This window comes from Macrobrachium rosenbergii, chromosome 22, assembly GCF_040412425.1.
Source record: "Macrobrachium rosenbergii isolate ZJJX-2024 chromosome 22, ASM4041242v1, whole genome shotgun sequence".
Classification (NCBI taxonomy): Eukaryota; Metazoa; Arthropoda; class Malacostraca; order Decapoda; family Palaemonidae; genus Macrobrachium; species Macrobrachium rosenbergii.
Genome location: NC_089762.1, coordinates 20,499,388 through 20,512,862, shown reverse-complemented (window position 1 = coordinate 20,512,862; position 13,475 = coordinate 20,499,388). Strand labels below are relative to the sequence as shown.

At 35.8% G+C, this 13,475-nt stretch overlaps 1 protein-coding gene across 3 annotated transcripts in view; it reads right to left on the bottom strand.

Moving 5' to 3' along the window:
- Positions 1-13,475, bottom strand: part of xit (ALG6/ALG8 family glucosyltransferase xit) — a 146,808-nt gene that overhangs the window by 20,575 nt on the left and 112,758 nt on the right. For all 3 annotated transcript variants that reach the window (XM_067124320.1, XM_067124322.1, XM_067124321.1), the window contains 2 exons: positions 6,878-7,008; positions 5,218-5,357 (listed from right to left, as the gene is read on the bottom strand). In XM_067124320.1, coding sequence (XP_066980421.1) covers positions 5,218-5,357; positions 6,878-7,008 — 271 coding nt within the window. The remainder of the gene's footprint in view (positions 1-5,217; positions 5,358-6,877; positions 7,009-13,475) is intronic.

Below are 13,475 nucleotides of genomic sequence, written 5' to 3'. Positions count from 1 at the left end.
AGAGAATGTTTTACCAACATGGTGTGCACTTTCCTTCATGCTCATTGAAAAAATGGCTTGGATGCAAGGCACATCGGCTAGTGTATCAAGAGATGACAGTAGGGCCAACAGCAGTGATTTTATACCAAATGAGTATATATGCATTTACTGTACAGGCAGTCCCCGGTTATTGGCGGGGGTTCCATTCTGAGGGTGTGATGATGACCAAAAATCGCCACTAGATTTTTGGCGCTTTTTAAGCGAGTTTTGGGGCTTATCGGCACCAAAAATCGCTGATTCTCGGTTATCAGTGCCTCTGTTAGGTATGTGTCGGCTCCAATACCCAATTATCAGTGCCGATAAGAGGAAATCGGCGATTTTCGTCACTAGACAAGCGTCATAAAACTGGATCACTGTTAACCGAGCCCACTGTTAACCAGGGACTGCCTGTACATGAATGGCAGAAGAAATGCATGACTCTGGCTTCAGCAATGATAGGACTCAAGACTTTTTAGGGCTTTCTATGAAAGATGAAATTGTGCAATTCATGACTGATGAAATGAACTGTCATTTTAGACGGCATGCTGCTGGGCAAACTCCATGCATGGGTAAGAGGAAAGCATGGAAGGATGAAATGAGTTAAATGACAGCATTCCGTGCAATCAAAATATCTTGAGATTATTGGTTGACTGACGTACTATATATAATCATTCAAAACTCATGCCTTGTGATCAGAATCAAGTCATTAACCCTTTAACGCCGAAGCCCTATTTACAAAAATGTCTCCCGTATGCCGGCGGCGTTCGATGAGTTAGCACCGAAGTGGAAAAAAGTTTTTTTCAAAAAATCACAGCACACTTAGTTTTTAACATTAAGAGTTCATTTTTGGCTCATTTTTTTTTTGTCATTGCCTGAAGTTTAGTATACAACCATCAGAAATGAAAAAAAATATCATTATCATATATAAATATTGGAATATATGACAGCGAAAAAAAAAACTTGTATATAATTGTATACAAATCGTGCTGTAAGCAAAACGGTTAAAGCTAATGAGTTAATTTTTTTTATTTGTATTTTACACTAAATTGCGATGATTTTGGTATATAACAAATTTTAAAACGATCAAAGCAACACAGAGAAAATATTATCACAAAATGATGCATGAATTCGTAACGTGCGGACGTAAAAAAATGTTTTTTTTTCAAAAATTCACCATAAATCGAAATATTGTGCTAGACACTTCCAGTTTGTTGAAAAATGAAGCTAATTGATTGAATATTACTATACTGTAAGTATTTTAGCTTACAATTGCAGTTTTCGACCATTTCGGTCGAGTTAAAGTTGACCGAAAGTCGAATTTTTTCTATTTATCGTGATTTATATGAAAATATTTCAAAACTGATAAAAGCTACAACCATGAGTTATTTTTTGTTGTATTCTACATGAAATTGCACACATTTTCATATATAAAACTTTATGTAACGACTAATATAAAACGGTGCAAATATTACGACAACGAGACGAAAGAATTTCTGAGATGTTCGGCAGAGTTACCGCGCAGACGTAAGGAAAATGTTTTTTTTTAAAATTCACCATAAATCGAAATATTGTGCTAGAGACTTCCAATTTATTGCAAAATGAAGGTAAACGATTGAATATTACTAGAATGTAAGAGTTTTAGCTTACAATTGCGTTTTTTTACCATTTCGGTCGAGTTAAAGTTGACCGAAGGTTGAAATTTTGGCAGTTATCGTGATTTATGTGAAAATATTTCAAAACTGATGAAAGCTACAACCATGAGCTATTTTCTGTTGTATTCTACATGAAATTGCGCACATTTTCATATATAAAAGTTTATGTAACGACTAATGTAAAATGATGCAAACATTACGACAACATGAAAAGAATTTCTGAGATGTTCGGCCGAGTTACTGCGCGCAGACGTAGGGAAAAAAATTTTTTTTTTTTTTTCAGAAATTCACCATAAATCGAAATATTGTGCTAGAGACTTCCAGTTTGTTGCAAAATGAAGGTACATGATTGAATATTACTAGAATGTAAGAGTTTTAGCTTATAATTGCATTTTTTTACCATTTCAGTTGAGTTAAAGTTGACCGAAGCTTGAAATTTTGGCAGTTATTGTGATTTATATGAAAATATTCCAAAACTGATAACAGCTACAACCATGAGTTATTTTCTGTTGTATTCTACATGAAATTGCACACATTTCCATATATAAAACTTTATGTAACGACTAATATAAAACAGTGCAAACATTACGACAACGTGACGAAAGAATTTCTGGCGCGGACGTAAGGAAAAAGTTTTTTCAAAAATTCACCATAAATCGAAATATTGTGCTAGAGACTTCCAGTTGGTTGCAAAATGAAGTTAAATGATTGAATATTACTAGAATGTAAGAGTTTTAGCTTACAATTGCGTTTTTTTACCATTTCGGTCGAGTCAAAGTTAACCAAAGGTTGATATTTTGGCAGTTATTGTGGTTTATATGAAAATATTTCCAAACTGATAAAAGCTACAACCATGGGTTGTATTTTGCTGTATTGTACATGAAATTGCACACATTTTCATATATAAAACTTTATGTAACGGCTAATATAGAACAGTGCAAAAATTACGACAAAATGATGAAAGAATTTATGAAATTTTTGGCTGAGTTACCGCCCGTGCATAAGAAAAAAGTTTTTTTCAAAAATTCACCATAAATCGAAATATTGTGCTAGAGACTTCCAATTTGTTGCAAAATGAAGGTACATGATTGAATATTACTAGAATGTAAGAGTTTTAGCTTACAATTGCGTTTTTCGACCATTTCGGTCGAGTCAAAGTTGACCGAAGGTTGAAATTTTTTGTAGTCGACGTACGGTACGTCCACTCGGCACCCAACAGACAATTTTAGTCGACGTATGATACGTCCAGTAGGCGTTTAAGGGTTAATAGACTTTTGCATTTTATGAAAATACTTTGAGAGAACCCTATTCCCAAGACAGACTGTAAAATAATGAACATTATCGAAAAGTTATTGGAACATTCTAGAAGATATTCATATCCCTTTCAAAAGCTTCTGGTTAATGACAGGTTGGTTTTATTCAGAGGAGATCTTATTTTCATTCAAACGGTACATTACATATAAAAATACCATTTTGGTATGAAAATATATGTTGTCTCCATTGCAATACTGGTTATAATGTGGATTATGATGTTAGTACTAGGACAGTTGTAGATATTCCCACTAATGGCAATTTAGGACATTTGGGAATTTTCATGGAAACATTTATGTCTCTGGGTAACAATTATATTCTTTATACCAATAATTAATTTACCAGTCCATCCCTAAATGAATTTCTACACCTAAAAAACTACTGATCAAGACATTCACAACACAGAACAGGGATGCTCATCATTTCTCAAGGCATGAAGAAAGAAGAGAACATATTTAGGAAGAAAGGCAATCACCTGACCATGAAGTGAAATGGCAGAAAATTCACCTTGTTGACCTAAATTTCATAATCAATCAATCAACAACAAATACTGACCAATTAACCTCAAAGGGAGACAAACCCATCAGAAAAGGGATCAGATTACAAAGTCTAATGGTACTACTGACTGCATGAAAAATATGAGGCATGTAAATAAGTCAGGTAAGTGCAGAGAGGGGCCATGGAGTGAATGGAAACAGTGATGGTATAAAATAACCAATGTTTCACCTTACTGACATTTCCATGCTGAATGGGTATAAGCACAAAACCGCAAAGTCCATGTCTTTGCAGTCTCATTATGGTTCAATATCAATTGTTGCATTCAGTGCCCAGTGCCGTACTACACCCATACTTCCTTTAACAAGTAATTAGTCACACTCCAAACTAAACTTTCTAATTTTGCTTCCTTTCTGGTTACCATAATCATGATTTTTCTTGAACTGGCTTTCAATCCTTTATTTTACATTCTAGTCCTCTATCTTCCAAATAATTCTTAATTTTAACGTTTAAAACATGTCATACGCAAGCAGCAATTCACAGGGCCTCTTTTCTGCACCCCTTATTAGCTTCCCTTATAAAGAATACAGCGATCTTAGTATTCATCTGTGCCAAGATAATAGCCACTCTTTATCCTATCCTGAGGGAATGGCACCAACATAATTAGTAGGGCACAAGTGTAGGCTAGATCTGTTTGATACATCTGAGAGTACTCCAAGACTACAATCTTGCTCCTCCTAATTACACTGACAGGTAAACCATACACAATACTCAAGTTCTACCCCCTATAACCCTGGAATCCATGAAAAAACTTTAAGAGGTTAGTTCTGCCTTCAAGATATAAGTTTTAACAGTTATATTAATAGCTATTTTCAGGTAATTTACAATTCAACCACAGCTCCCATCAAATGAGAACCTCAGTCCCAGCTACGATAACTTTCTCTATTTATCAGGACAAAAACTAGTTGCAAGTGGAAACATCCAAACTTGGAAAGCCCAACCAATTCTGAAGGATACTGGTCTCAAACCTCAGAATGCATTCCAGACCTTCAAGAGCTCACCCATTCAAATAGAAGCGTCTTCTGGGTTGGGGGGAAGGAAAAGATAATAGGATAGAATGAAGTAAACAGATCAGGGGGAGAGAGAAAACTGCAACAGATGAAAAATAAAAGACAAAAAAGTTAATGTGCTGGGGACCAAATGGAAGCTTCAAAAGCCCTTTAGAACTAACTACAATGTACTATTTAAAGCATATTGTTATCTGTCCATCTATGGGGTTGAACATGTAAATACATACTCAAATAAGAAAGTACTAAAAACATAATTAAAAAGTTTATTAACCTGAAATTTCAAGAAATTTAAATTTGCAAACTTTACCTCTCAGAAATTACTACTAAGCACTGAATGTTATCACCTAGGTTGGTAAAATTAAAAGAGAAACACTATTAAAAAGTTCAGCAGGAGTTTATAAAAAGATTAATTCGGTATCAATTTTTGTCGTTCTTTTATTTAAAAAAGGTATTATTATTTCAAATTTTATTCATAACATTTCCTTAAAATATATTTTTTAAATACCCATTTTGAAGCTTCAGTTTTGTTAATGCACAACCACTGGGCTGATAGAATAATACAGATTCAGAGTAGTAAAAATTCCTTTAAAAATTCACATCCTAAAAGTAAAAAATAATGTAACATGACTAACGCGAAGGTGTTAGTAGAAATCCAAACAAATATAACTTACCCTAAAGGCAGTATTATTAATAAAACTGCTTTTTCATGAACATGCCATCCAAACATAAATGACCCAAAACCACATATCACAAGGCCTCTTACAAACTGCCAAGGACTATTAGGATTTTTCCATAGGTGCACAAGGACTGGCTGTAAACAGAAAATAATATTAGCTGAAATTTTAGAAACTTTGTTTTGTTATGTACATTATTAAATCCTGTATGAAACAATGTCAATAATGCTAAGATTCATAACTGGAATGTGGTGGGAAGATCATACAATGAATTAGGAATTTATAAGCTGTGGTGTTCAACTGCTAAAAAATACAGAGATCCTAAAGACACAGATGATCTGGACATGTAGTGAGAAGAGATGATTAACAGTTAGTAAGGAAATCAGTAAATATGGAAGTTGCACAACAGACTTGAAAAATTTAACAATGGAATGCTGTGCACTGAACTGCTGAAGATTCAGACAAAATTTTGGGGGGAATAGTTCTTACAATTTGATTGATGTGATTTCAAAATATGACAATCACAGACAATATGTTTAACTGTAAGTGCTGTTCTGCTTTTCTGCATTCTGGGACTTGGTCATTGAGGCTTCACCTCAAATATCCATGAGTCAAATGAATATGACCATTTCAAAGATGGGATAAAATTACTTCAATGTAGCATTATTTTTTGATGCTGCAATCTTTTAATTTCTTATAATAAGATTATCATTCTGCATTTATTACACTTGAGTTTTAGAGAGAAAAAAAACTGACAGGAACCAGTATATTCAACAAGGTCATAGTAGTTGTAGCTCCAATTCCCTTACTAGCATCTAGTTTTCCTTTAAGCTAACTAAAGAATAGGCCCAACATATTTAAACATTTATATGGGCCTCACTTAATTTATAAATTAAAATTTTATTTGATAAACAATATTTAAACATTAATATGGGCCTCACTTAATTTATGAAGTAAAATTTTATTTGATAAACAAAGGGATTTTTTTTGTAATAATTCACAAACAGAGGTCCCTTGCATATATTTACACAGTGAGTGAGGAAGCACACAAACAGGTGAACATATCCAATGCAACCAAACATTGTTCTGTGGCCTGAGATTTTAAATTAGGTTGATCACAGAAATCTTAAATCATTGTGGCCTAAGAAATCTTTAATTATGATGGCCTATGGAATGTTAAAGTATAATGGCCCATGGAACTTGAAATTATAGTGACCTGGGATATTTTCAATTGGTGCTCAACTGGTAAAAGAACAGATACAGTAAATGTAGGTGGATTGCTGAAGGTGTAGTTACATACCCATTTTTTATATTGTGTAATGAAAAACAAAATTTCTAAACTATGAATTCATATATTTCACTGCATGCCTTTTATGTATGTCACTTCTAACTTTAATATAATAGAAAACAGTACTTTATGTTTGTCTGAGGGTGACAATTGTTACCTGTCACCAAAACCAACTGCTCATAGTCTGTATGAACTTGAGTTTTATCTTATCTAAGATGCACCATAAATTTCCTTCAACTTTATTTGAAAAAACAGCATCTTATGAAATACAGTAATTAGTGTTGAGAATTATACTATTTTATATTATTTACACTCAGAAGTAATGTACTGTAAAGGTATTTTTACTAACAGAATACATGTAATACTTACAATTATACTTAAAACGGTGGCAACAAGAGTCATTAGAGGAGACACTGAAGGAAGAACTGCATGATTAAATTCTTGTACTAAACCACCAGTCATGCTAGCCTCAGATTTTGCCATCAGCCCAAACTTGCTTCCTAAGAAGATCAGGCAAAGCAAAGGCTATAAAATTATTTTCCACAAGTTGACCTGCACACAAATAAAGGCAAAAGTTAATCATAATCTAAAATCAAATTTTAAGAATTAGAGTTCCATTAGTGGTAATTAAAACAGGTTTGCCAGTTATTAAATCTTAAATGCTGAGCCTCTATTTACAAAAGTGTCTGTCGTATGGCGGCGGCGTTCGGGAGTTAGCACCGAAGCTGAAAAAAAGTTTTTTTCAAAAAATCACAGCACGCTTAGTTTTTAAGATTAAGAGTTCATTTTTGGCTCCTTTTTTGTCATTGCCTGAAGTTTAGTATGCAACCATCAGAAATGAAAAAAAATATCATTATCATATATAAATATTGGAATATATGACAGCAAAAAAAAATTTCATATATAATTGTATACAAATCGCGCTGTGAGCAAAATGGTTAAAGCTAATGAGTTATTTTTTTTCGTTGTATTGTACACTAAATTGCGATGATTTTGGTATATAACAAATTGTAAAACGATCAAAGCAACACAGAGAAAATATTATCACAAAATGATGCATGAATTCGTAACGTGAGGACATAAAAAGTTTTTTTTCTAAAATTCACCATAAATCGAAATATTGTGCTAGAAACTTCCCGTTTGTTCCAAAATGAAGGTAATTGATCGAATATTACTAGAATGTAAGAGTTTTAGTTTACAATTGCGTTTTTCGACCATTTCGGTCGAGTCAAAGTTGACCGAAGGCTGAAATTTTGGCACATCGTAATTTATATGACAATATTTCAAAACTGATAAAAGCTATAACCATGAGTTATTTTTTGTTGTATTCTACGTGAAATTGCGCACATTTTCATATATAAAACTTTATGTAACGGCTAATAAAAAACAGTGCAAAAATTACAACAATGTGACGAAAGAATTTCTGAGATGCGTTGCTGATGCTCTGTAGTGCAAGAAGAAAGAAATTGGCGCATGCGCGGCTGGGTAACGCTTGTAAACAAAACAACAGCGTGATCAGTGAACTCCCAGCATCCCTCAAGGCGCGTGATTTAAAATCTTTCGCAAACTAGGCCTATAACTATTTTTCCACAAATATTTAAAAAAAACTTTTTGTAGTCAACGTACCGTACGTCCACTCGGCACCCAACAGACAATTTTAGTCGACGTATGATACGTCCAGTCGGCGTTTAAGGGTTAAAATCCAATAATTATTAGATTTTGAATGAATGAAAAACCTTAGTCAAACATCACTGTTTTATGAAGGTTTTGATTTCTTATTAGTTATATATATTTTATTTTTCATAAATCAGTATGTATTTTTTCATAAATCAATATGTATTTACACACTCTGATGAATTTGGTATTATTATTCACAAGTGCAATAGCTTTGCAGCAGCGTGTGTACGATTGTACAAGACACTTAAAAAAATATTCAGCAATATACTGTACTTAATATTACTTATATTCCAAAATTCTCCATATTACATAGAACAGATGCCTATCATAGCAACACTGCAGGTATCTTTCTGGATTACAAGTATTATTCAATAGAGAGTACAGTAATACAAAATTTTCATAAAATCATGAATAAAAAAGAACTCTTCACAAAATAACATGGGCAAGTTTCTTGCATCATAGAACCCAGTCATTAATCTTTAGGGAACTTGAGCTGTTATTCTTCTCTCACAGAAATCATAAATGTACTGTCACCTTAAAAAAAGTTTGTTTATATAATAAACCATTAAATGTTGCCTACTTAATTAAAACCAGACAGCTGACTTGAAGGGCTTGAGAGTTGCAGTTAAGTGTACCTATCAGTTTATTCCATCCTAACTATAACTATAACCATGAGTGCCATTATTAGTTAAATTGTTTATTGCATACAAAATGCATGAGAGAGAGAGAGAGAGAGAGAGAGAGAGAGAGAGAGAGAGAGAGAGAGAGAGAGAGAGAGAGAGTGTGTGTGTGTGTGTGTGTGTGTGTGTGTGTGTGTGTGTGTGTGTGTGTGTGTGTGTGTGTGTGTGTGTGTGTCCATTTGACACTATTGCAGCTAATCCAACATCACTGTTTATGAACTTATTATTCTTTTTATTACTTCCTTCCTGATATTTTATAACACTGAATGTTGGTTTGATTGTTTTAATACTGTACAGACTATTAAACTGATCACTTCTTTGCATCTTTTCCCACCTCTATGTGGGGTTGATGTTTTGCACAACTTTCCTCCACCTGGTTCAGTCATAAACATTTTCTTCTGACAATTTTTTTGTCTCTCTGGTCTTCTTTAACAACATCCACCCACCTTTGCTTTGGCCTTCCTCTCAATCTCCCACCAGGCACCTCCATCTGCATCCTCTCACTCTCCCACTGGGCACCTCCATCTGCATCCTCTCACTCTCCCACTGGGCACCTCCATCTGCATCACTCTCCTCTCTACATATGTCTCATCCCTTCTCATCAAATGGCCATACCCCTGCAGTCTTCTTTCCTTGGCCTCCTTGGATAGTTCTATGACTTTAGTAGTTCCCCTTACTCTTTCATTCTTGATCCTGTCCATTTATGTCACCCCACACATCCATCTAAGCATTTTCATCTCTACCACACCCAATTTCTTCTCTTGCACTTTCTTTACTATCCACGTTTCAGCTCCATATATCAAAACTTCCTTATACACTCTTTCTTTAACCTTATGTTGATTCTGCAGTCACACAAGACACTTGACATCTTGCTCCAATTTTTCTATCCAGCCTGCACTGTGTGTGTTATTTCCAGACATAAATTTCCATTACCAACTACTGCTGAATCAAGATGCTTAAATTTTTCTACTCAGGTCAACCTTGTCTCTACTATACTAACCGAACCTTCAGTATTCAGTCTTTCTACTAATCTTTAATCCTCATCTTCCAGTACCTTCCTCCATTGTTCTAGTTTTAACTCCACTATCCCTCTGTTGGTACTGCATATCACAATGTCATTAACAAACAGCATTCACTAAGGGGATTGATTTCTTATTCCTTGAGATAACACTTCCATAATCAGGTCAAAAAGATATGGACTTAAAGCAGATCCCTGATGTAAACCAACTCTTACTGGTATCCATTCAATTAACCCAACACTGCTTCCAACCTGACTATTAAATTGATCACTATGGGAAAAAAAAAAAAAAAAAAAAAAAAAAAAAAAAAGCTCCGTAAGACAGACCAGTCATTCTCAAAGAGGTCTCGGTCAGAATAAAGCATATTGGCACAGTGATAGAATATAAATGACTCAGGAGGGCTTTATCTCCTGTCCACACATTGACTACCTCAATTCTTTCCTTCATCTTACTCACACAGATGTGATGACAATGTGTATGTCAGCTGTCTTCCTCTTTACACGCCAGGTCTGTTCGAGATAAATGTTTACCCCAGTCCCATGCCTTTTCTTCAAGGAAGTGGGTGGGTTTGAGACCTCACAGCAGCTACCAAAAATGTTTTTCCTACATCAAAACCTGTTTTTTGATGATGTAACCGTTGTTCGTCCTCAAAGGAGCTTACAAAAGAAATTGACAGGTGACAAAATGGCTTAGCTCCTAATAAATAAATCCCAACAACTCATCCGGATACCTATTAGGGTTTGGCAATAAAGAACAGGAAACAACACAACAACCTATATGTGCATTACTCTTTGTGGTTCTATGGCGGTGGCTTATCTAATTATGTTGGGTCTGGCTACAAGATTATTGTGCCTTCCCTGGTTATATCTCAACATGACCACCACTCACATGGCAATAGTGTTTCAGGAATTTTTGATCCTGGGTAAAGTAACAGGTTATCAACTGCTTTCTTTATTCCAGGTACCCATTAGGGTTTGGCAATCAAGAACAGGAAAGATACGAACCAATATATGTATTATCCCTTGTGGTTTTACAATGATGTACCTAATTATGTTGGGTTTGACTACAAGTTTATTGTGCCTTCCCCATTTCAAGAATACTGCCTCTGATAACCACCCCATAAACTCAAGAGATTTCTTCAGAAGAAACATAAACGAAGTTAGGGATGTAGTCACTTTTGGATGTCATGTGACTTACGAAAGGAGTGAGGGTCTGCCTTTTTAATGAGGGACACTAAAATCATTCTCTGCCCTTGTAGAGGGAGAGTGGTTTGTTTGTGCTACGGTGTCAGGAAAATAGGACCATTTGGATGTTTGCCATGACATCTAGGTAAACCCTGAGTGTTTGAACCAGGCATAATGTTTTATCTGAAATACTGAGTTCCCGTATCAGAAAAGGGGATTTTTCCTTTAAAAGGTCCTCATTCTTGGCAAGGAATGAAAGGCCAGGAGGCAACAGTAAATGACAACTCCTGATGCCAAAGCAGTCAAGGGACTGCCTTTTGGAGCGTATGAGTTGTAGCTGAATTCACAATTTCTACATTAGAATCAATTCCAAAACCATACAGCAAGGGTTCTGACAGTGCTGCCTTGTATGCCATGACTGTTGTAATAGCAAGGTGCTTAACATCAAAAGATATATAATAAAATGTAAAGCTTTTTCAAAAGAATTCAACTGGGCTCTCAGTGCGGAGGTAATCAAACCTCATTTGCCATACGGATTAGTATGTCTGATAAATGAAGTCCATAATTTTTGCACTAGGTACCTAGCAATGTTAGGCAGATAATCTTCACAAAAGACTAGATTTCAAAATCCACACATGAATGCCATGGTTCAGAAAGGAGGATGCATAGACAACTTCCCCTCCTTTTGTCTGGGATACAACATTGGACAGTAATGGAATATATTCTCTCACCCTTTGCTGAAGAAAAAAGGGACCAATGACCATGTGTCTAATTTGAGGCCACTAAGTAAGCAGTTCCATTGAAAGCTTGTAGACTGTTCAAAGCCTTCGAAATCTAGGACAATGGAGGAAAAATGTATATCGTCTTCCATTTGTTCCAATCTTGTAGGCATGCATCTCTTACTACTGCCTGAATGACGAGGACACTGGAAGCTGATGGTTCTTGCATGTGGCAAACATGTCCACTTCCAGAAGTGGAAACATATTGGCAATTACTGACTTGAGAGGGGCTGAGCATTACCACAACCTCTTGATATAAGTCTTGCAGCCATGCTGTCTAAGACTGACAAAATGTGGGTCCCTTTTGGAGGTTTTATTTTTTTTTATTTCTTTTTTTTTAGACTGAAAGACAGCCAACAGCTCCAGGAGGTTGATATGACACCTTCTCAGAATAGGTAACCATCTTCCTGCTCCCTGATGATCCTCCCAATGGCCTCCCAACCCATCAAGGAAGATGTAAGGCAGGACTTTTTCCTCTATTAGGACACCCTTTTTGACTGAAGTCTGCTGACTACTACCCTCAGGTTTTGTAAGCGCTCTTCTCTGGTGGCTTCCCAGATTAGCCAATCATCTAGGTAGGCCAGACAGGTCGGGGATCACCCTTCATTCAACGGAAGGGGAAGGTGAGACCATCTCAACCCTACCCCACTGAAAATCATATTATGTCCCCGACTGTGCAAGCCCTATTAGAAGTGACTTTGTCCACTTCATAATGGGCGTTGCTGCTAATGTTATCCTTTCCTCTGTTGTTGGAAGGATCCTTTAGTATTGACTGAAGGCTTGTATGGCTCTGATTCATACCAAGCTTTGTTAAGCTTAGGAAGAGAAAACTCTAAAGTGATGTTTCCATGATTCTCCTTTTCCAAGACTGGATGTATTGCGCAGTTCCGATGTCGGGCTCGTTCAATGAGTTTTGCAGCAACAGATTCTTCAAACAGGTCCCAACAGAAGCGGGATGAATGTAATAGGGAGGTTACAACGGGGAGCAAATGTTGGAGCCCACCAACGCTTCCTTTAAGCCTTAATGCGACACTCATAGAGTCCACATTAGTGTTTTGGCTACTGCAATGAACTTTGTTCTGGAAGACAATGGAAGCTCTTTAACCCTCAAATGCCGACTGGACGTATCGTACATCGACTAAAATTGTCTGTCGGGTGCCGAGTGGACGTACAGTACGTCGACTACAAAAAGTTTTTTTAAATATTCGCGGAAAAATAGTTATAGGCCTAGTTTGCAAAAGATTTTAAATCACGCGCCTTGAGGGATGCTGGGAGTTCACGGATCACGCTGTTGTTTTGTTAACAAGAGTTACCCAGCCGCGCATGCACCAATTTCTTTCTTCTCGCACTACAGAGCATCAGCGACGCATCTCAGAAATTCTTTCGTCACTTTGTCGTACTTTTTGCACCGTTTTATATTAGCCGTTACATAAAGTTATATATATGAAAAAATGCGCAGTTTCATGTAGAATACAACAAAAAATAACTCATGGTTGTAGCTTTTATCAGTTTTGAAATATTTTCATATAAATTACGATAAGTGCCAAAATTTCAACCTTCGGTCAACTTTGACTCAACCGAAATGGTCGAAAAACGCAATTGTAAGCTAAAACTCTTACATTCTAGTA